The sequence below is a fragment of the Agelaius tricolor genome, unplaced genomic scaffold (genome assembly GCF_023055355.1).
Source record: "Agelaius tricolor isolate 1412-34295 unplaced genomic scaffold, bAgeTri1.0.p SCAF_7, whole genome shotgun sequence".
Classification (NCBI taxonomy): Eukaryota; Metazoa; Chordata; class Aves; order Passeriformes; family Icteridae; genus Agelaius; species Agelaius tricolor.
The window spans coordinates 6,816,439-6,837,318 of record NW_027269267.1 but is presented as its reverse complement, the minus strand read 5'-3'; the positions used below and the strand labels follow the sequence as shown (position 1 = coordinate 6,837,318).

The 20,880-nt window shown below is 42.7% G+C and overlaps 1 protein-coding gene across 10 annotated transcripts in view; it reads left to right on the top strand.

Moving 5' to 3' along the window:
* The first annotated feature begins 433 nt into the window (after positions 1–433).
* The window catches only part of KDM6A (lysine demethylase 6A), a 153,391-nt gene continuing 132,944 nt past the window's right edge, over positions 434–20,880 (top strand). For all 10 annotated transcript variants that reach the window (XM_071430276.1, XM_071430271.1, XM_071430272.1 and 7 more), the window contains exons 1-2: positions 434–848; positions 1,053–1,116. In XM_071430276.1, coding sequence (XP_071286377.1) covers positions 691–848; positions 1,053–1,116 — 222 coding nt within the window. In that variant the 5' untranslated portion in view covers positions 434–690. The remainder of the gene's footprint in view (positions 849–1,052; positions 1,117–20,880) is intronic.

Sequence of the window (20,880 nt, the reverse complement as noted above, 5' to 3'; positions counted from 1 at the left end):
ACCCCGCTTATCACTTACCGACCAATGGCGTGAGGCCGGCGGGGGAGGCGGGTGGCGAGAGCCAACCAAACCGGGGCGCAGCGGCGGCGGAGCGCAATGACTGACGTAAGTCAACAAAGGTCACGTGGGGCGCGGCGGCGGCCCTCATTGGCTGCGCGGACGCGGGCGGGCGGGGCTGGACGGGGGGGGTCGCGGTGGCGGCGCGCGGGGTCCGCGGTGTGACACAATTACAACAACTTTGGGCAGCGGCTCCGGGGAAGTTTGTACGGGCGGCAAAACACACCCCGAGCCACGGGGCAGGCAGGGAGGGTCCGCCCGGCTCCCCGACACCTCGGCTCCCCGCGCCGCCGGCGGCGAGCGGCGATGTAAACACCGCTCCGCCGCCATCCGCAGCCGCCGCCTCCTCCTCCTCCCCCGAGTCTCCAGCGCTGGGGCTCCCTCCCCCCTCCTTCCCTCCCTCCCTCCTCCTCCTCCTCCGAGCAGCGGGGCTTCCCCCCGCCTCCCTCCCTCCCTCTCCCCTCCCCTCCCTCCCTCCATCCCTCCCTCCCCCTCCCTGCCGGCTGTTGTTGTTGTAATAAAAGTTGTGGTGTGTGTGTGTGTCGGGCACCCCGCCCCGCCCGGCGCTGGGGGGTGTTGGGGGCGCGCAGGGAGGGGGGGGTGCGATCCGCGAGTTAATTACGCTGCGTTTCCATGAAATCGTGCGGAGTGTCGCTCGCCGCCGCCGCCTCTGCTGCTCCTTTCGGTGATGAGGAAAAGAAAATGGCGGCGGGGAAAGCGAGCGGCCAGAGCGAGGAGGACTTCGCCAGCTTGACAGCCCAGGAGAGAGAAGCCCTATCCGGCCTCGACAGGTACCCGCTCCCCACTGCGCCCCGGCCGCCTCCGTGTCCCGGCTCGGCCCGCGCTCCCTCCGTGTCCCCCCGCTCCCCTGCCCGCGGCTCCCCGTGCGCCGCCGCTCCCGGGCCGCGCTCTGCCCTCGCCCGCCCGCCGCGCTGACTCTCGCTAACGCCGGTGCCTCTCTCTCCCCTCCCTCCCGCCCGCTCCCCTCCTCGCAGCCGGCTCTTCGGATTTCTGAGGCTTCATGAAGATGGCGCCAGAACGAAGGCCTTGCTGTTAAAGGTAAGCGCGAGGGTGGATGTGGAGGGGGGAGGGGGGGGGGTGAAACGGGGGATGGGGAGTGAGGCGGCCCCGCCGCCCCTTCCCTCGGGACCCCCGGGCCCGCACGGTGAGTGTGTGCAGGGGGTGTGCGGGGGGCACCGCCACCTCCGCGGGGTCTCAGCGCGTTGCTGCCGCCTTTGCCCCTTTCCTTTTTAGCCCCCCCTCCCCCCCCCGCCATTCTCTCCGAGCGGGACGAGGGGAGCGTGGCCATGCGGGTGCCCGTCCAGCCCTGGGACGGGAAAGTGGCGGAACCCGGGGCCGGGAGCGGACGGGCCGGGGGAGGGGGCGCGGGGGCGGAGGGGGGGAGGCGGAGGACGAGGAGGAGGAGGCGGCAGCGGGGGGAGAGCGAGGGAGGGAGGGCGCGCTCGGCGCTGCTGACGTTGCCGCTCCCCGGACCCTCCCTCGTGATTTTCGCCCCCAGCCGCCGGGAGCGGAGCCGGGGCCGGAGCCCGCAGGGAGCGCGGGGTCCGGGCTGGGGCGGGCGCGGCGCTGAGCGGCTCCCGGAGCCCGTCCGAGTGACTTGTTTACTCTGCGGGCCCCGCTGCCTCCATCCAGCGTGCCCGCTCCTCACCGAGCCCCGCGTCCCGCCCGCCGTCCCGGCTTGACAGGGAGCGGGGCGTCCCGCGGGCTGCTGCCGCCCGGCCCGGTGTCCGGAGAGAGGTGTTTGTCTCTGTGGAAAGTTGTTGGCCCTGTCATTTAGTTAAGTAATGGCTGCTCCTGTCGGCCCAAGATGGCCGGACAGGGAGGAGAAAGAGAAGGGGGGGGAGGTAAACACGAAACAAACACCGGGAGCGAACGTGGGGAGCATGGAGCCCCCGGTGAAGGCTGAGGGAAACTCTCCTGCGCATCCCAAGTTCTTTCTGGGCGCTTTCCTGCTGCTTTGCAGCGCCGGTGCCCTCCTTATCAACCTGTAGCACGTTCTGCTGCCCATCCGTGAGCTGCTGACAAAGGCTGTGCGGGCCGAGTGTCTGCCAGCTGTGCTTAAAACACCACACGCCAGGGAAACGTTCGGGTTACAGAATGAGTGGAACTGTTTTTGAAATGGCACACGGCTGAAGCGAAGGGGACAGTGCTACTCTGGTTCCTGCTTCCTGGCTTGTTCCTGTCAGTAGTCTGGCGTTTGACACTGCTCATCCCATTGTTGTGCCCGGACTGTATCGTGGAGAATTATTTTTTTTCTGCTGCTGGTTTTGGTTGATCTGAAGATTTGACTGTAAAGCGTGTTGAATTGGATAGCCTAGGCCTGTGCTTGTGTTTGGGTGTTTTATTTCTGGCAGGATTGGAAAAGCTCAATGTCAGGACGTGGGGGGAGGGGGGAGGGATGGAAGGAGAAGCGAGTACACTTTCCTTTCTGCTTATATTTAAAAAGAAAAAAATCTCGCGGTTTCCTTTCGATTTTCAGAGTTATTTATAAGAGCACTTCTTCCCATTAATCAAAAAGGTAGGGGAGTGACATGTCAAACCAGTTAAATAACGTACATTAACTGTTGGTGGACCAGAACTCGTGAATGCTGCTGAGGCTATTGGAAATATTAGACCGAATCCCGTATGGGATAGAGCTTAAGGATGCCAGATAGAAAATAAAAGCTTCACATGTCATTAGATCATCTGTCGCATAAAATCCCTGGTTTAAGTTTAATTTTGCGTACTGTAAAATTAGGTAGTGCGAGGAGCAATTCAGCCTATTAGTTGAGTTTTGTGCCTTTCTTACATGTAATGCTTTTTAAAAAATGCCAGTCAATTGTAATTTTAGTATATAGAATCTGAAGTTGCAGGGCGTTTTGCTAGTTTTGAAATACGTTTTCAGAAATATCTATGTATGTTCTTTTACTGTATTAAGCTGCGAGTCTATGCAGTGAATACTAAAAAAAATCCCCAAGCAAACCAAATATTTTGCTATTTCACCTCAGTTTTCAGATGGTGTTTTGTACGTTTATGAATTGCACAGTAACCTCACAAAGCATGTTCTTTGTAAAACTTGTCTCTGAGAAAGGTAGATTATTTAAGGAAGTAGAAGGATTAAACCGTTGCTGTTCTGTGCAGAGATGTTCGAGAGGAATTTCTTGGTTTGAACCAGTTTCAGTTTTGTTTGTGCTCTTTACTTTGAAGGAACGTGCTTGTGTTTTTGTTACCGATAAGAAGTTGCTATTTTTAAGGTATTTTCTGCTTCGTTCCTGTTCTGTGTGAAGCTTTATGCAATTTATGCTCTATTGAGGGCTTTAGAACAATTAATCTAGCAGACCACTTTAATTCAATGTAGCAGTTATTTTTATAGTAGAAACTGTGGCCGAATATATGTGCAGTTAATTAATAGGTTTTACAGCGATAGCAACAAAATGTTTCCTTTTGTGCATGGAGCAACAACAGCTAACAAAGACCCTAGACTACATAATTATGAAATCCTGACTGACTGATTTAAGAACCTGGAAGGCAGCACGTTACAGTGTGAGATTTATGTGCAAGTGTAGCAGGTAAGAAAAACCATTGAGTCATGTTTCCAGAGGAATTCTTCACAAAGGCAGGAATTTATCAGTGCTCCCCTCGATGTGAGAGGAGCACACCTACTATTGAACCTTTCCCAGAGGCTGCCAGGCTGGAGCAGTGGGTGCTGGCAGTGCTCCCTGGTTACCTGTGCTTGAGGTGGCAGGAGCAGGGTACCTGTTTGGGGAGGTTCACGGGAGGTTTTGGCTTGTAACTGTTTGGGGAACAGCTCCCTTCCCTGCCTGGCTACTTGTGCAGCAGGAGGAGGCTGTTCTGGCCTTAAATTTGGTAGCTGGATGCAAGAAGACACTCCTTATTTTTGGTGGGGTTCACTAAGGTGTGCATTGGCTTGGAGGGGATTGCAGGAGGCATTTGCAGTGGGAACTTTGGTTTAACAAAGCCACACCCTGACAGGATTTAATAATAAGAAAACTGGGATCTCTTTGAGGGATGGAGGGGGCTTCATGTCTAGAGCCTTAATTTAGTTGTGGGTTCTATTTGTGCTGCAGTCACCCGTTTTTTGGTGGTTTTGCTTTGTAGGATATATGGGGCTGTAGTATCGTGAACTGAACCAAGCTGTGCTGCTGGGTGTAGCAAATCAAAAGGGCAGATGGCACATGAGATCTGTACAATTTTATGGATTATTGGAGGTATAGATTAAGGGTCAGGAATATTGTAATGTTGCCCCATGTATTGGGTGTGTGATAAACCAAAAGAAACTTTCCTGTAATGGTGTGCACGCTGCGAGGGTGTCTGACAAAGGAATGGAATTTTCTGTTGCCAAAAATTTTGCGTTTATTTTGCAGAAAAAAAGAGCTTGAAAATCATGGTTTGCAGTTAGTGTGGTTTTGGGAAAGAGGGGAGGGAAATTGAGAGATCACCTTTCAAACTGGTTGAAATGCTGGAAATCCAACGTAGTCAGTCTTGTGCTGGAGAAAGTGCTCACTGTTATGCTTCCGTAGTTGACAAGAACATTAACGTGAAGGAGGAAAAAAAACCCAAAACAAAAACCCTGCTGGTGTCTTGATGTCTCTTTCTCCCAGGAAAGCATTCTAGCAGAAGGTGAAGCTTAAGGATTACTTGAGGGGGGGAGGGTGAGGATATCCATTGTATTGGAAGTGAATTGCAAAGCATTTCTATTTTTTTTTGTTTTGTTTTGTTTTTGATGATGTTTCCAGTGTTTAGCCAAAGTTGACTTGATTGCAGTGACAAACCATCGTTTCATAAGCTGTAATTGGCATCTATACAGATGTAGGTTGATGTAGCTGGTCTGATGTATTGGGTATAAGATGCTTGTTAATTCCTATTCATTGAGTTTAATCAGTTTGTCATATCCTGTGGACAAAAACTGAAGCATGTTTCCATTTAAAAGTATTGATGTTGAAGTCGATTTGGAGAGATGAAGTAGTTCCACACAATATGCCATGTTTTAGTCTGTGTTACCTCTCATGGTTTAGCAGCCCTTTTGTTTTCCAGCTGATTTTAAAAATGGTATTTCCTTTGTGTGAAGGCCACATGTGTTGACAAAATTAACAGCGTGCTTATCTGTGCTTTTATGAAGCTTACAAAATAAATGTACTGTGGCAATATTCTTTCATTTTTCTTACAATTTTAGTGTTGCTTGTTTAAAAATAGTTTCAGACAATGTGAATTAGTATATGTTGACTTTGTCCTTTCAGTGTTGACATTAATGTTAATTTCCTATTAATCCATAATAAAATATACACAGTTTTATTTATAACAAGCTGCTTGAAAAATAATGATGCAAGCAAACATTTTAGCAGGTTAATCTTAGTGTAGTAAAGTATTTTTTTATTTTTTCAATAACTGGAAAGATTTTGGCTTGATTTATTTTCATCAAAACAAAGAAATATTGCTTGAAAAAGAATTAAGAATGTTTGTCTTATATAATGGCAGTACTGGGAATTGAGAAACTGGAAATTGGTACCAGGAGACATTGGTAAGGCACTCCAGGAAGTGGGCAGCCTCTCCAATTTCTGTAAATTTGTATCTGAGTTGTTTCTTTATGTTTGGGTTTGGTTTTTTGTTAATATGTTGTGCATTTCTTATTACTGGTTTATTAGCTAGTATACTGTCTGTCCTGTGGAGCAAGTTGAAGTTGGATAAAATTTTGTAAATTGTATTATGGGTGGAACTGATTTTCTAGCATTTTTGAAGGAGTCACGTTTTTGAATGTGTTTATTGGGTAATTTTAACTGAGCCATAGATTTCTTTAAGATCCGTATTTTTTTTTTTTTGTTTTGTATGCAGTTTGTATTAATAGGGTGCAGCATTCTGGGATCCAATTAAGGTGTAATGAGTGACACATTCTATAGTTCCTGCTTGTACAATGTTTCTACTTGGAAATCGCAGCCATAGTGCGTATAATGGTTGTGTATCCTGGTACTTGGTTATAGCTTTGCAGTATTTGTACTTCATCCAGTATTAAAACCAATTTTTTTCTAAATGGACATTACACAGTACTGTAAGTATGAACTACTTAGTAAGTGTTGATACTTTCACAACTAGTGTTTGAGACTTTTTTTTTAAATAGTGGGATTTTATTGCTCTAAACATATATTCCTGAATGTTTTGGCTGTTCCTCAAGTGTAAAGTACAGTGTTGGTACTACTTTGTGAAGGCAAGAAAATTGATGAAGTCAGAAACATTACACTTGTCATTTTAATGTGTTAATGAAGAGAGAAGGATGGATCACATGTCTACAAACAAAATGCTTTTGTAGAGGTGTAATTAGGATTGCAGGACACTTGGTGTGTTGGCATTTGCATTTCAGCAAGTTTTATCTTCACTGTCAGGAGACCATAAATAGGGAATATAATGTAAGATTTTTTTTTTTTGGTTGAATGTATGTTATATATTGTAGCTTTTAAGTACTGATCTACTGAGTGTGGAGGCTGAAGTGGTCCTTTCCTCTGAGTGGTCCATGTGCATCATGGTAAGGTAATTTGTGCCCTACTGACTTTAGTAATCAAATAGCCAAAGTGGACAGTGGTTGAGGATGGAGGAGAGAGGGAAACACTCCTGTATTTTAGCAGCTGAGGAATAGAGGTTCTGATAAATTATTTAACTTTCAAAAGTGTGAAGAAAAACAGTGGCAAGGGTGGGACACAACTGTTTTCATCCCATTCCAGTAATTGAACCATTGATCCTTTGGTGCACCATGCTACACCTGACCTCTAGCTTTCACATTTTCTCTAGGTGAATCCAGGTACAGTATGTGAAGAAGGAATAGACAATCTAAAGCTTTGTCTGTGCATGGTATCACTCAGGTGTGCTTTCAGCATGGCTCTGTGCCTCTTGCCAGCCTGCAGGGCTGTTTGTTCACCGGAGTGGGTTGAGTGGACTTGGTAATTATAGAGGTAAAACTATCTGCAAATGTTGATACCATCTGAAGTAAGTGTTGAAAGCATCTTCTAAAAGCTATGCCATATGTTTGTTATACCATTTTAGAAAAGAGTAGATGTTTCATGCTTGGATAGCTTGGTGCATGTAAAAACATTTGTTTTCATTGCATTAGTGAGATGATACAAAACTAAAGAGAGTCATGGAAAATGTTTATGGCTATAAAGCAACTTCTTCCTGATTAACACTTGTCACAAGACTTCCCAGTGCCAGAATTATATGCCATGGCCTGCTGTTGTTCTTTATCCCTCTGACAATTAGGCAAACTTATGTTCTGTGGAGAAATTAAGTTCTGGTTTCCAGCCTTACAGGTTCATCAGTTAAACCTAAGGTTATTCTCAGATTACTGAACAAAAGTAGTTCTTCTTGGTCCTCACCTGGTAGAATTTTTGGATAACGGGAGGGATTTTGCTGTATTTTCAGCAGCCTGAAAGAAAAGGAAATGTGTATATTTGTAGTTGGAGAATGCTTACCTAGTTTTGTAAAAATCAGTTACTGGTTAGAGGGCTTGGATGAGTTTCTGCAGAAGTGAATTAAGGAGATGGGCTGTGAGTGTGAGGTGAGTGCAGAACTGAGCTGGGTGGCAGGTTTAGTGTTGGATCAGGTAATTCCAGGAGCTGGACCACTGTCCTGCTCATTCGGAATGCGGATGGGTACATGGATACAAATTCAGCCCTTTAGTGCCATACCTACCTTATATTTCACAGTAAAAACTCATGTCAGTTACTTAGTTTTAACCCCTTTTCTTGGTGAAGTCCTGCAGCTGTGTTGTTTGAAGCATGATGTTTGAATAATGTTTTCACAATTAAACATTGAAGTGATGCTTATTAAACTTGATGTGTCATTATAGAGAGCAGTTGACTCTTTGTAGAAAGTGTTAGCAATGTTAATCTTGCAGAATGCTTAATTTGTAGTTAAAACCAGACAAAATTGAAATCAGTGGGTCTTGTATGAAGCCCTGCAAAGGCTGCCAGGATTTGTATAGGTGCACCTGAGAGGATGAGCTTGGTACCTTACAGAACATTTTTGGTATGAAGAAAGAAATGGATTGTGTTTAATATAGTTCAGTCTGAGTTTGTTGGATGAGAGAAGTTCAGTAAAGCAAGAAAAAACACTTAAATATTTATTACAGATTTCTGCTTTATGGATAGGCAGAGTAAAGAAATAACTATAGTAGAGTAATTCCTATGTGGAAAAGCTCTTTCCAAGACTGGCCTGTTTAAATAGGGCTCTGCTCCAAGCTTGTTTTCAAGATGAGTTTTACTGATACTGTCACAAGTAGGTTGGGCCATTTGATAATTTGCTTGTGGCCACTATAAAGTTTGTTGAATGGTACATGTCTAAAATGAGCCTCTGTCTAAGTTTGGCAGGGGTTCAGGTATTATTCTTGATACTGAATATTATTATTTGTATTTAAAGAGTGATAGGAAGGTATTACTTACATGCCTAAAATACCATGTTAATGAACTAACTCCCCATTAAGCATATTTGGGAGTTAAAGAATATTGTTTATAGGTACTTTCACTGCAGAGTGTGAGAGGATGCAGGGATCACCTTCAGAGCTGTATTGACAAATTACCTTCCTTTATGGTTCTTGGATTTGCTATGTAGTGTTCATGGCAGGAGCTTATTTAATTAAGATGTAGAATTAAGATCTCATTTACAGTTTTGTAAAGGGAGTGACTAAAATTGTGTGATGAATTACAAACAGAGTGCTGTATGTCTGCATATGAATTTCTTTTGTGGTAAGTTGTTAAATTAATTGTTGTTTGTTAAAATGGCTTTAAGTCATTTCCTTTTCTCACAGTGGCATTTGAGAATTATGATTCACTTCTTACTATTGATTGGTTATTAAAGCAGACTGGATTGTGAATATGCTTTTCCTTAAATTTCTCCTTCCATTTTGAGAATTTAAAATTCTGAGCAATTTCAGAGTATCATTTGCAGCATTAGACAGAAGGTCCAGTGCAACAGCTTTTCAAATAGAGCCAAGAAATGTAATTTGGTTTTTTTGGTCAGTATTCTGTTGCTTCCACTCTGGTTGCCATTTTAACTTTTTATTTAAACAGTATTTTTGTTATCTTATGATTTGAAAACTTAACTTGCACCAGAAAAAAGGGTAGAGTAATGAATTGAAGGTTTTATTTTTAGGTATTTTTCTTCTACCTAACAGAATTTTGAATACTCTGTTGCTTCTCATATGTTTCAGTGAAACATCTTTGGGCCTGTGTGATGAACCAGGCTGGAGAACTGCTTCAGCTCAAAAATAACCTAGTAAAAATAGAAAACTCACTAGTTTTAAATAACCACTATTGAAGGTTAGTACTAAGGTTTTAGAAATTCAAAGACCCAGCTTCTGGGTGCTCAGAACTGAGTTGGGAGGGATTCCAAGGGAAGATTCCCTGGTGGATAAAGGAGCTAGTGAGTGCTGGGAGTTCTTGCAGAAGGCACTTCTGGAAGCATGAAACCAGTTCATCACCTTTAAAAGGAAGGGAAGTAGGCAGGGTAAGAGATGCCCTTGTCTTAGCTGCCAGCTCCTGAGTCTGATCAAAACCAAAAGAGGAGTGTACCAGGGATAGAAAAATGAACAAATACCCACTGAGAACCATAAGGGCGTTGCCAGAGCGTGCAGAGGCGCAGTTTGAAAAGTAAAAGCTCAGCTGGACTTGAGATTGGCTGGATATGTCAGAAACTACAGGAGAGGATCATAAACAACAAGCACAAACAGAGGAAAATGCTGGCCCACAATTAAACAGGAGAGGTGAATTAGTTGCCAACCAGTGCTAAAAACCAGAGGTTGTCTGCACTTCTTTCACCTCTGCCTTTACCAGCACTCTTGGGCCTCAGACTTTGGGAACAAAAATCCAGTTGCATGCACAGACCTACTGTCTTTGAAGAAATTATTGGAATGTAAACTATTACAGGAGCTTGACCCCTACAAATTACCCATCTGAAGGTGTTAAGAGAGATGGCTGGATACTGCTGGGAGGCTGCTCTCTGTAATCTTTGAGAAGTCATGGAGATTGGGGAATGTTCCAGAAAACTGGGAGAAGGCTCATGTTGTCCCATCTTCAAGAAGGGTTTGAAGAAGAAGGCAGGAAATTATCAGCCCATCAATACCTCAGTCCCAGGGAAAGTTATGAATCCTGATGAAGCACATGGTTGGGAAAAGCTGGCATGGATTCAGCAAGGGCAAATCATTCTTGGCAAACATGATTTCCTCCTAGCACGAGTAACCTGCTTGGTGTATGTGGAACTAGTGGTGAACATTGTCTTCCTGCATTTCATATCTTTCCATGCTGTTCCCACAGCCATTTCCTAGAGAAATCAATGTGTTACTATCCAGACAAGGGATCTGGGAGCTTGGCTGATGGGCAATACCCAGAGCAGGGTGGGAAATGCTCCTTCTCAAACTTTCTACAAGTGGAATCCCCAGGATTGATATTGGGTCACTGTTTAACACCATCATGAGTGATCTGGATGGTGGGATCAAATGTGCCCTCATGAATTTTGCTGATGGTACCAAACTGAGTGGGGAAGTGAATCTGCAGAAGGAGAACTGTCCTGAATGGGCTGATGAGAACCTTATGAAGTTCAGCAAAGACAAATACACGTGGGAGAACATGATCCAGGAGTGCAGCACAGTCTGAGATCTTCATGGCTGGGAAGCAACTCTGTGGAAATGGACCTGGGAGTCCTGGTGTATTTAGCTCAGTAAAAATGAGCTGTGTGCTGCTGTAGCAAAGGGAGACTGGGATGCTGGATTGCACCAACAAGGGCATCACAACAAGGACAAAGGAGTTATCATTGCACTCTGCTCAGTGCTGGTCAAGCCACACCTGGAATATTTGTGTGCAGTTTTGGTGCCCACTAAACAAAACAGATGTGGCCAGGCTGGAGAAGGTCCAGAGAAGGGCTGCAGAGATGGTCAAAGGACTGAGAAGCTGAAGTGTGAAGAATGGCTGAAAGATCCTGGTTTGTTCAGCCTTGAGGAAAGAACGCTTTGGGGAAGATGTTACCAGTATGTTCCAGTACTTAAAGGGTGCCTACAAAGAAGATGGAGACTCCATTTTTAGAAGGAGTTACATTGATAAGATTTAATGGGTACAAGTTACTCCTGGGGACTAGCTTCCCATTGAACACAAGAAAAACTCACAAAGAGAACAGTCAGCCATTGGAATAATCTCTGCAGGGCAGTGGTGGGATCTCCAATGTTGGACACTTTCATAATGCAGCTGGACAGTGTGCTGGGCCAGCTTGTCTAGCCTGTGTGTTTGCCAGGAAATGTTGGATCAGATGTTTTTTTTTCATGTTAAAAGGAGGTGCTGCTGCCTGAGAATGGTGAGAATTCACACCACTTAGGGAGTCACACACACCCCAGCCAGGGCTTTGACTGCTGGGTCTGGAGTCCCTTTGCAGCAGGAGTGTGCAGTGATCTGGTGGATGGGTGCCCCTTCCAGCTCCTTGCTCCTACAGACTCTTGGACACACTTCCTCCTTCAAGCTTGACCTTGAGTTCCCTGCAGCAAAAACTCAGGCATTGGATTTGTAAAATTAAATAATTTAATAGAGTGGTACAGCAGCAGGTCTTGTGCCTGCAGAGGGGGACCCGGAACAATGAAATCCTTGGGCTTTTATACCATTTTTGTACCCTTACATTGAGGTATTCTCTGATTCTGTGAATGCAGTTCATTTTTCAGGCATAAAAAGCTGTGGAGGTCATTTGAGAGAGAGATTTGGGAGGCTAGGGTGGGTCCTGGTTAGTGTGACACTGTTTCTGTAAGGAATACTTACAAAATTATTGCTCCTTATTTTCTTATGCAGAATGGAATTAGCTGTATTTGGAAGCACAGGCTGCCAGGACTAGATTAAACAGAATCATAGAATGGTTTGGGTTGGAAGGAGTCTTTAATAGTGTGCAGTTACTCCTGCTGTGGGCAGGGACATCTGCCACTAGACCAGATTGCTGTAAGTCCATCCAGGATGTCCTTGAACACTCCCAGGCATGGAACATCCACAACTTCTCTTTCTTCATGCAGAGGAGGGATGGAATGAGTGCACTTGGTTTTTTCCTCACTCTGAAGGAATTTAGTGACGGTATTTAGTTAAGGTTACCCTGGCACAAGCAGATGTGAGAGAGATTCAGATCTGAGCATGTGTGCAGCAAGAACCCCAAAATGTATGTTAGAAGGACTAAACATGAGAGAACTCTGAATGAAGGAAAGATCCTGAGGGATCTAGGTTGAGTACTAATGAATATGTTTGAACCTATGACTACTGAAAATCAGGCCACCATTTGATTTTAGGGGAGTGGAGAAATGAAGCAGTCTTTTGGGAAGGTTTTTCAGAATATAGTATTATAATCAAAGGAAGAAATTTTCAGTTAAAGGAAGTAGAAGAAAGGTTGAAGAATAATACTTTGAGATGTGAGGAAGGGTAGGAAACCAAGGAATTGAATGGGTGACTCTGATGCAGATAATTTTGGGGATAAGGGGAATGGCAGTGTGAATCACTGTGTTTTTATTCTTTCCTGCAGCTACCTGAGTCTTGTGCTTGGTTGCCATCTAAACATTACTGGTAACTTAAGTAGCATGTAAGTGTTTGATGGTGCTGGGGCCTGCTTCAGAATATTTTAAAAACAGGGTAAAAATGGGAACAAAACAGGTAACAAAATTGCAGAGAGTTTGTGTAGGATTTGAAAAAGCTTAGTAAGAGTTATATGCTCTGAGTATAACAGAACTCTCTTCCATTTTTGAAATAAAAGTAAAGTGTTGGCTGTGTTTTCTATGTCTTTATCTTAGACTGCTGCTTCCCTTTTTTCCTCCTTATCCCTCAAGGAAGGGAAGAGTAAAGAAACTTCTTTCCTCAAGGTGAAAATGAAGCCAAGAGCTCTCATGTGTCTGCTCTTGAGTCATGTTTTGTTGCCTTTAGATTTGAGGGATAAAGAAAGCTGAGCAAGTGTGGAAGATACAGATGGATATGTTGAAAGGGCAAGAAATAGTTTAAAGTGTGGAACTGAAAGCCTGTGTAAAGGAGAATGATGCTGATCTGGAGAATTTAACAGTAAGTTTAATAGAACAAAGTGTAGAAAGAGTATAAGATAAAGTGGAAGGATAAGAAAAATGGAGAACATCCATTATATAACATCATAAAGCATGTCATAGGCAACCTCTGGCAGGAGAGAAAAAGTGCAGTGATGTTAGGAGAATAAAGAGCTGCAAAAATTATGTACATTGGTTGGTAAACTTTAATGGAGCTTCTGGGCATGTTACAAATATTGTAACTAAGGGTAGATTTTACACACCATGGTTCTCAAAGCTTCATTTGTTCTTAGTCTCTGGTGTGGTGCACAGAAATGTGTTGTTTTCCAAGTATTTTTAATCTCTCCTGCCTTTTAATGGTTGGAAGGGCAGAGCCTTTGAATTTGTGATTTTGTTAATACTTAACTCTGTAAGTTTTCGAGAGTGGGAGACTGCAAAATTCTGAAGGACTATCAGACTGCAAGTGTTACCTGTTAAAATTATCAACAAATTAGGCTTATGGGTCTCATTTGCTCCTTAAAAAAAGTTTTTTCCTTACTTTTAAGCAGAAATGAGTTTTCATTTGTTCATTTTTTAAATCAAAGGGTGAGAATAGTTTTTTACAGTTTCTGAAAAATAAATGATAGTAGGAAACTGTTCAGCTACTTTTCAATCAGAACAGTGTATACTTCTGTATTCCTTGCTTAAGAGGAAAATATTAAAAAAAAAAGTATTGTGTGTGAAGACAAAACTGGAAGCATCAGGCAGTCCAACAGAGATGTGTGTCTGAGCCAGCCTCTTCTGGTGCCTTTGTGAAACCCCTCAGATAGACTTAGAATCATGAATATCCTGAGTTGGAAGGGACCCACAAGGATCATCCAGCTCCTGGCCCCACACAGAAAAACACCAAAGATCCCTGTGCCTGAGCATAGAGCCACATCCTGCCTTTAGTGTAGGAGCACATGGAATTTAACTAACAAGTTATATTTGTGTACTTCAGGGCTTTCTTAACTCTACTTACTGTATGAAGAAAATTAATAGTTGAAATGGCTTTAATGCCTCTTCTGGCTCTGTATGGGGAGGATGTGGAGGTGTTAATGCTTATAGCAGAGTTAATTTTTGTTGCCTAAGTAAGTTGAGATCCCAGAAACCATCAGAGTCCATGTTAACTAATGAACAGAATTAGGTCTCATTTTCTACCTTTAAAGGTCTCTGTTAACTTACAAGTTCATGTATTGAAAGTTTATTACTTCTGACAGTTTTCTGGGATTAGTTATATACTGTCCATCTTGGCTGAATTTGTGGGATTTTTTTCTCTGTATAGTCTCAGTACAAGTAATATTTACAGGTTTATTTGCTATAAATAATTTGAAAAAAGTGGTAATGGTTGAATGGAAGCTCAGAAAGGAGACTTGCTGTGTTAAAAAAGGAGAAGAGCATGGCAGAAGCTGTGTTGTGGCATGGAAATATATTGGAGGCAGATGTGTTTGGGACAGGTGAAAGAATTGTGGAAGATTGTGTAAGGGTTCCTTAGGTAATTGTGGATGGTGGGGACATGATCATTGTATAGGATTGCAATGCCTGATTTTGGAGATTGTCTTCAGTGAATCAGTGAGTGTAGATATGTTCAAACTCTGTGAGGAAAAAGTGGAATTAGAATGTTGCAGTCTGTTTATTCCCTGCCAGTAAAAATGTTGTCATCTTAAATTGTGTTTTTCTTTATGAGTTGATTTTCTTTCGTGGTGGTGACTTGTTTTTTGCTTTTGAATGATAGAATGTTTTCCCGTAGTGCCAGTTGCAAACTTGCAGCTTGCCCGCATTGTGGCCAAAAATCTGAGAACAATGAGGCCTCCATTATGTGCAGTGAGAAAGGAACGATTGTACTACTTGCTTTTAATTGCTAATTAAGCCAAGTCCTCGGTAGTTTGAAAGAATGGAATAGTTTATGCCTTCCACTTTAGACCACTATTTGCTACTTGGTTGAGGAGAATGGTGGTAGAGGTGATTTTTATGATGATTTTTGGATGAAAGAGAAAATGCGCATTTTCATAAGAGCAGTCATTTTTCACAAGGAGCTCGGTGGATTCAGGGAATGCTTGGTGCCTGTGGAACTGAGGAGCAGCTTTGGACTTCAGTGCTGCTGGAGAAGGCCAGGCAATGTCACCTGCCCCATCCTCAGCACTCTGGATTTTGCTTGACTGCTCTGCTTCAGGTTCTGTATCCAGTTTAAAGGTAATTTCAATTTTTCCAGACAAGCAGCAGGGGTATTGTTCAAAAAACTTGTTCATATTTTGAGATTATTTTAATTTGTTCTTGACTATTATTTTATTTTTTTAAGATCAGAGAATGAAGCTACCCTAGTAGAGTGCAGCACTGATTCCAGTGCATTAGAACTCACTGACTTTAAAGATTCTTCAGCACAGCTAGGTAGGAATTTTTGACTCCAGGAAATTCTGCTTCCAGAGGGATTGGTAAACAGATATGCAGATTTACCAACTGAATCAGGAAAACAAGTTTCAACTACAGGTCATTTCACAACTTTTTCCTCAGGGCTTTCTCACTTCCACAGCCAGAACTCAAAAATGGAACAAACTGATTTAGAGCAATTCATTAATGAGTTGCTTAAGGTCTGTCAGGCTTCAGACAGCTGGAAAAGAGAAGGAACACATTCCTGCTCCAGTGGTTTCATTTTCATGATTTTTCTGTAGTATTTGAGAACCTTTCCAGATTCCTTTCATGTCACAGCTGAAATGAACTCATTCTCACAAGGAGATTTTACCTGTTTCACTTGGTGCCTTGTGTGTCAGTGATTTCTTTTTCTAAACAACAACAAAAAATTTCCATGGAGTCATACTTATGGTACCTGGGTTTAAGAATGAGTGTGCTGTCAAATTTGGACAACCTCTTGGTTTTGGTGTTCCCACGTGGATCTCAGGCTCTGCTGCTGTCCCTGTGCTGGCATTTCCTCTGCTCTGGACAGGAGTTCCTGTGTTGGCATCACTGCACCATCACCTGCAGTGTCACAATCAAACCTCCTTAGAGCTCTGTGGCTGTAGTTGAAGGCTTTTGTACCAAGGTGTGTGATTGTTTTCTTACCCTCGTGCTAGAGCTGTTTTTTGTGAAGCAGCAGTGGTGTCTGCGGCTGGGGCTTTGCTGTGCTGTTTCCCACTGCTTGTGAGATATGAGTTTTGTGCATGAAAACTGCAGTGTGAGAGGCATGACCAGTGTTACTTAGGTGGCAGGTAGAAGAACATTATTAAGCATCAGGTGATGCAACATTTATGTAACTTGATTGTGCTTGTTGAATGGGTAATCGTTTGTGTAGAAGAAATTCACATTTTTCCTAGAACTTAACAAAGAGGTGCTGAATGGGTAGGGGAAGGTACTGTGATACTGCCTCTCCTTCCACAGTCAGATAAGAGAGTCAATTTAATTGCTGCTTCTGAACAGTTTTGGTTCTTAGTGTAAAGCTGAGTTCTTTTACTCCTTGAAATGAACATTTTAAGTGAAATGCTGCATTTTCTTCCTGCATATGAATCAGAACTTTGGCATTTGATTATCCTTTTGGTTGGACCTCTTGCTTTGTAAGAACTTAAAAGGAAGATTCCCTTAGTTTTGGGGAAGGAATACCTCTTGGGAGGCACAGTTGCACTTGGGGATTAGACTTGAGCTGGAGTAAAGGGCAGAGTTTCCATTGCCAGGTGGCATTTACTGTGGAAGAGTGCCCATGGGGTTGCACCTGCATGTCTGTATGAAGTGTAAGTTGTCTTATCTTGGACAAAAGCTCCATTGCTTCTGTAATGTTGCCCTCCTAACCTCTCCAGTAAGTTAACAGATTTATTTTTTGTGTGTCCCCCCCATTGTGTTATCATTGCCCCCTGCATTTTTAGATCTGGCTATCTTAAATTTTGCAAGCCCCTGGCCTGCTGTCACCTAAGTGTCATGTGTGGTGTCAGTAATAAGTTTGCACATAGTGGTCTGAAGAGATGTAGGTGAGAGGGAGACACTCAATTATTTTAGAAAAAAAATAGTTTCAAACTCTTTATTTTCAGCATTACTAAATTTGCCACCTTTCCCCAGGTCTACTACTATGTTTTCCCATTAATGTATGAATAAATATGCAAAATTAACCCAATTAATTGTAATAGCACATCTTAATATATACATATCTTAGAATGATCCTCAACAGCTTTCTCTTGGATGCTGTCATACAAGTATTTAGTGTTTTATTTCACTGCATGTAGCCTGCATTACTGTGGAGAAATCCCTTTCATTTAGTCTCATCTACTTTTAGGCAGGCAGACTGCAAAACCTGGTGTTCTGTCTGAGCTCTAGAGGTCCTTGTTCTCAGTGGAGGAAATGTTGAGACCTTACCACTCTCTGCAATTCCCTGAAAAAAGGTTGGAGCCAGGTGGGGGTCAGTCTCTTCTCCCAGGGAACCAGGATTGGTCCTTTTCAGCCTTAATTAAGGTTTTCTTTTGGGCCACGTCATTAAGTGAAGAAGTTATTTTATGCTTGTCTTCTCACATGTTTGACTTCGATAACCAGTGGAAGGAGCATCTCCCAAGATTTTGGGGAGTAGTTTGTATTTGTGACATGAATGTTCCAATTAATTGTTCAGTCTAAATACAGGACTCTAAAATATGAAAGCTCTCCTTCTGTCAGGCTGTATAGGAGCTGAAGGAAGGATCAGAGAATGGAGAATGCAATGCTAAACTTGAGTTAAGAAGCCATCCCTGAGGGGATCCCACCCTGTAATTTGTTTTTTCTTTTTTGTTTTGAGGCTGCTCTAAATTTGCAAGCCTCCTGTATCTGATGTTTGCCTCACCTGGAGATCTGTAGGTCAGATACAAACTGACCTGTTGGTTGCATCTGGCACGCGAGGTCACGGAGTAGGCGACTGCTGATGGTTGGAAATGAGTCCTGGAAATGAAGGAGATGCAAGCTGAGCCTTTTGAGGGACTTCTGAATTCAACCCATAAATCCCTTTAGCACAGTTTCCAGGAGAATGAAGGAAAGTCTGAGAATTGCACAGTATCATTTACCTAGGGATGCCTTAGCCCCATCTAGTCCCCCTGGAATACTGTAGTAAAATAAGGATTATTTCTTTTGTGCTTCCTCTTCCCTGAATACTCACTGGTAACAGGAATTTTGGACCTTCCAGACTGGTGTAGCAAGACTTCTGAACCAGTGAATGAAGTTGTGCCCATGGGCATAGATTTAACTCTGTCTTCCATGAGTGACCCTTTTTTTTCCAGGTCTCTAATGTGCATGTGCCCTTTGCTCCTGTCTGCACCTGAAGCAGAGCTGCTCATGTCACAGTTCCTAGGCTTTTTTCCAGGAAGACTCAGCTCTGCTTTTTTCCAAACTTGTTTTTTCCCCATATGCAATGATCTACCTACCCGTGCCAATTTTGAGATCTGCTGTCTGGTGCAGCTGCTGATGGTTGTGTTGGCTTCAGTGTCCCTGAGCCCTCTTCCTGCCTGTGGAAGACAGTGCTAAATAAATCACAGTGGATTTCTTAGGGCACAGAAATATTTTCTCATTTCATCATTAGCAGTCAGGCTCACGACATTCCTCAAGGGAAAAGCAGAATATTACAGTTGATACTGTTTTGCTTAATACCTTGACTGTAGAGTACAGCTGCCACTGATGCAGCTGGAATACCAATAGCTGCTTTCCAGTGGCCCTTGTCACATCTTTGTGGGCAGAACTGTGTATTTCCTGTTTTCAGGACATTATTCAGTTGCTCTGAGCCTTCTGGGAGGCCTCACACAAGATTCTGCTTGCTAACAAACTATGTGTTAAATTTTATTGACAAAGGTCTTTTCACTTTGTATTTTTATACTTAGCATGTCATGCTGAAAACCTGTTTCACCAACTTAGAGCTACAGTTTCTATTTAAAAGGTGTATTTTGTACAGATAAACTGTACAAAAATAGTGGTAGTGATATCACTATCAGTAGCTTTCAATGTGATCACTGGAGACAGTGGTGGCTTTCTGATAGTGAAAACAAGTAGGAGCATTAGGACATCAGCACAGAAAACAGCACTTTGCTAATTTTAAAACAGCACACCATATCTAGACTTGGGTTGATGAAAGTGGGTAATAAATCAGCTATTTAATTTTTGAGTCCTGTACAAAAATGACAGCAGAATCCAACTGTAATGCTGCATTTTGCTGGATCTGCTAATGCTTTTGTCACTTGCTTTTGATCTTGTTGATAATATTTCTGTTTTTGAGAGAAAAATAGCTTTTGAGAATTAAGATAATTTTGAAAAAATAGGTGGCAACAGCTACATATATGTGTTTTGGAAGAAGGAGCAAGTCTGTGTCTGAAGCCTACCAAGCAAATAAATGATGCAGCAGAAAGTGAATCATGTGTGTCTGCTCATCTGAAAGTGGGTGGGGAGAGCATCTTTGTTAAAAAAAAAAAAAAAAAAAGTGTTCCATTACTTGGAACACACATAAGAGAACATGGGACTGTAGCTTAGTGTTGCAGATCTTTTAAGAATGTGTGAGCAGGATGATTGCTGAGCATGTTGGTGTTATCTGTGCAGCTCAGAGAGCTCATTCCTGGGTGCTGTGCTACGGCAGGCTGTGCCTGCTGGGCAGGAGGCATCCAAAGATGTTCAAGAAGTGATATCCAGTCTTATTTCTGTGGGGGAGGGTGGTGTTTGTTTGTTTTGTTGTTTGTTACCTCTTCATTTGTTAACAAAGTTATGAATAACCATTTATTAATTTTTTTGAAAACAATTTTCATTTTCTACATGATGTTTTGAAAGCACATCACAGGACATGTAATGCTGCTGAGTTTTGGTTTATATTCTTTTACTCTTTCATTTTTCTTCCCTGGAGAGTTGTTAAGCTAAAACTCTTCTTGAAATTTTGTAGACTATTATTTCACAAGAGGGTTTTGAAAAGCAGTAGTCTTGGTATAAAAGAAAGCTGGTTTGTATGAGCATGGAAAGCTTTGGTTGTTTAAATGATACAGATACACCTGCAGTGTCAGTATTTGTCGTTTGGTCATGCTGAAATTAAAGCCAAAATATTTTCTGAAAGACCATAAGAAGTGGGTTTGGTTCTTAAAAAATTAAATATATTTAATTATAGAATTATAAAGAATTATGTTCCTTCATTAATTAATATTTAAAATTGAGTTTCTCTAGAGAGACTCCAAGTGCTGATCCTCCCAAGTATTTATGTTGGTGAAGCTGGGCAGATAGCAGATACTGTCTGTGGGTTTTGCTTCTGTGGTTATTCTCTCAAGTTATAATGTGTGTGCCTCCTGTCTGGACAGTAATGATGTGATAGTTCAAAATATTAAGGAGCTAATTTTACCTAAAGTTTCTCAAATACTCTTACTCAGAAATGCCTCAAGGGCATAAGCTCTTTGCTTAACAATTCAGCTCTTTATAGTCAGTATTGGTCTGTTCTCACTTGAATAGAAATTGTTTCAAAACCTGTGCAGACTCTTTGAGAGGGAACACAGAAGAATACATAGGTTTATGTGAGAGTTTCTAGTTGTTTTTCAAGCCTGTCCCTTCACATTGCATGTGGCTGTGTCACAGATACACAGGAATATGTAATGGCATTATATTTATGAAAATTGCTGTCTTATATGTGATACCAAAGAGTATTTAAAAGAATCCTTTTGCTTCTACTGTTTACATTTAAATACTGTTCAAAAGCCTGATTTTCTGATTCTTTAAATACTTTTTTAATTTCAGTCTAAATACCTTTTTTATTTCAGTCTAATACCTTTTTTAATTTCAGTCTAAAATGATACATTTGTTTGGCA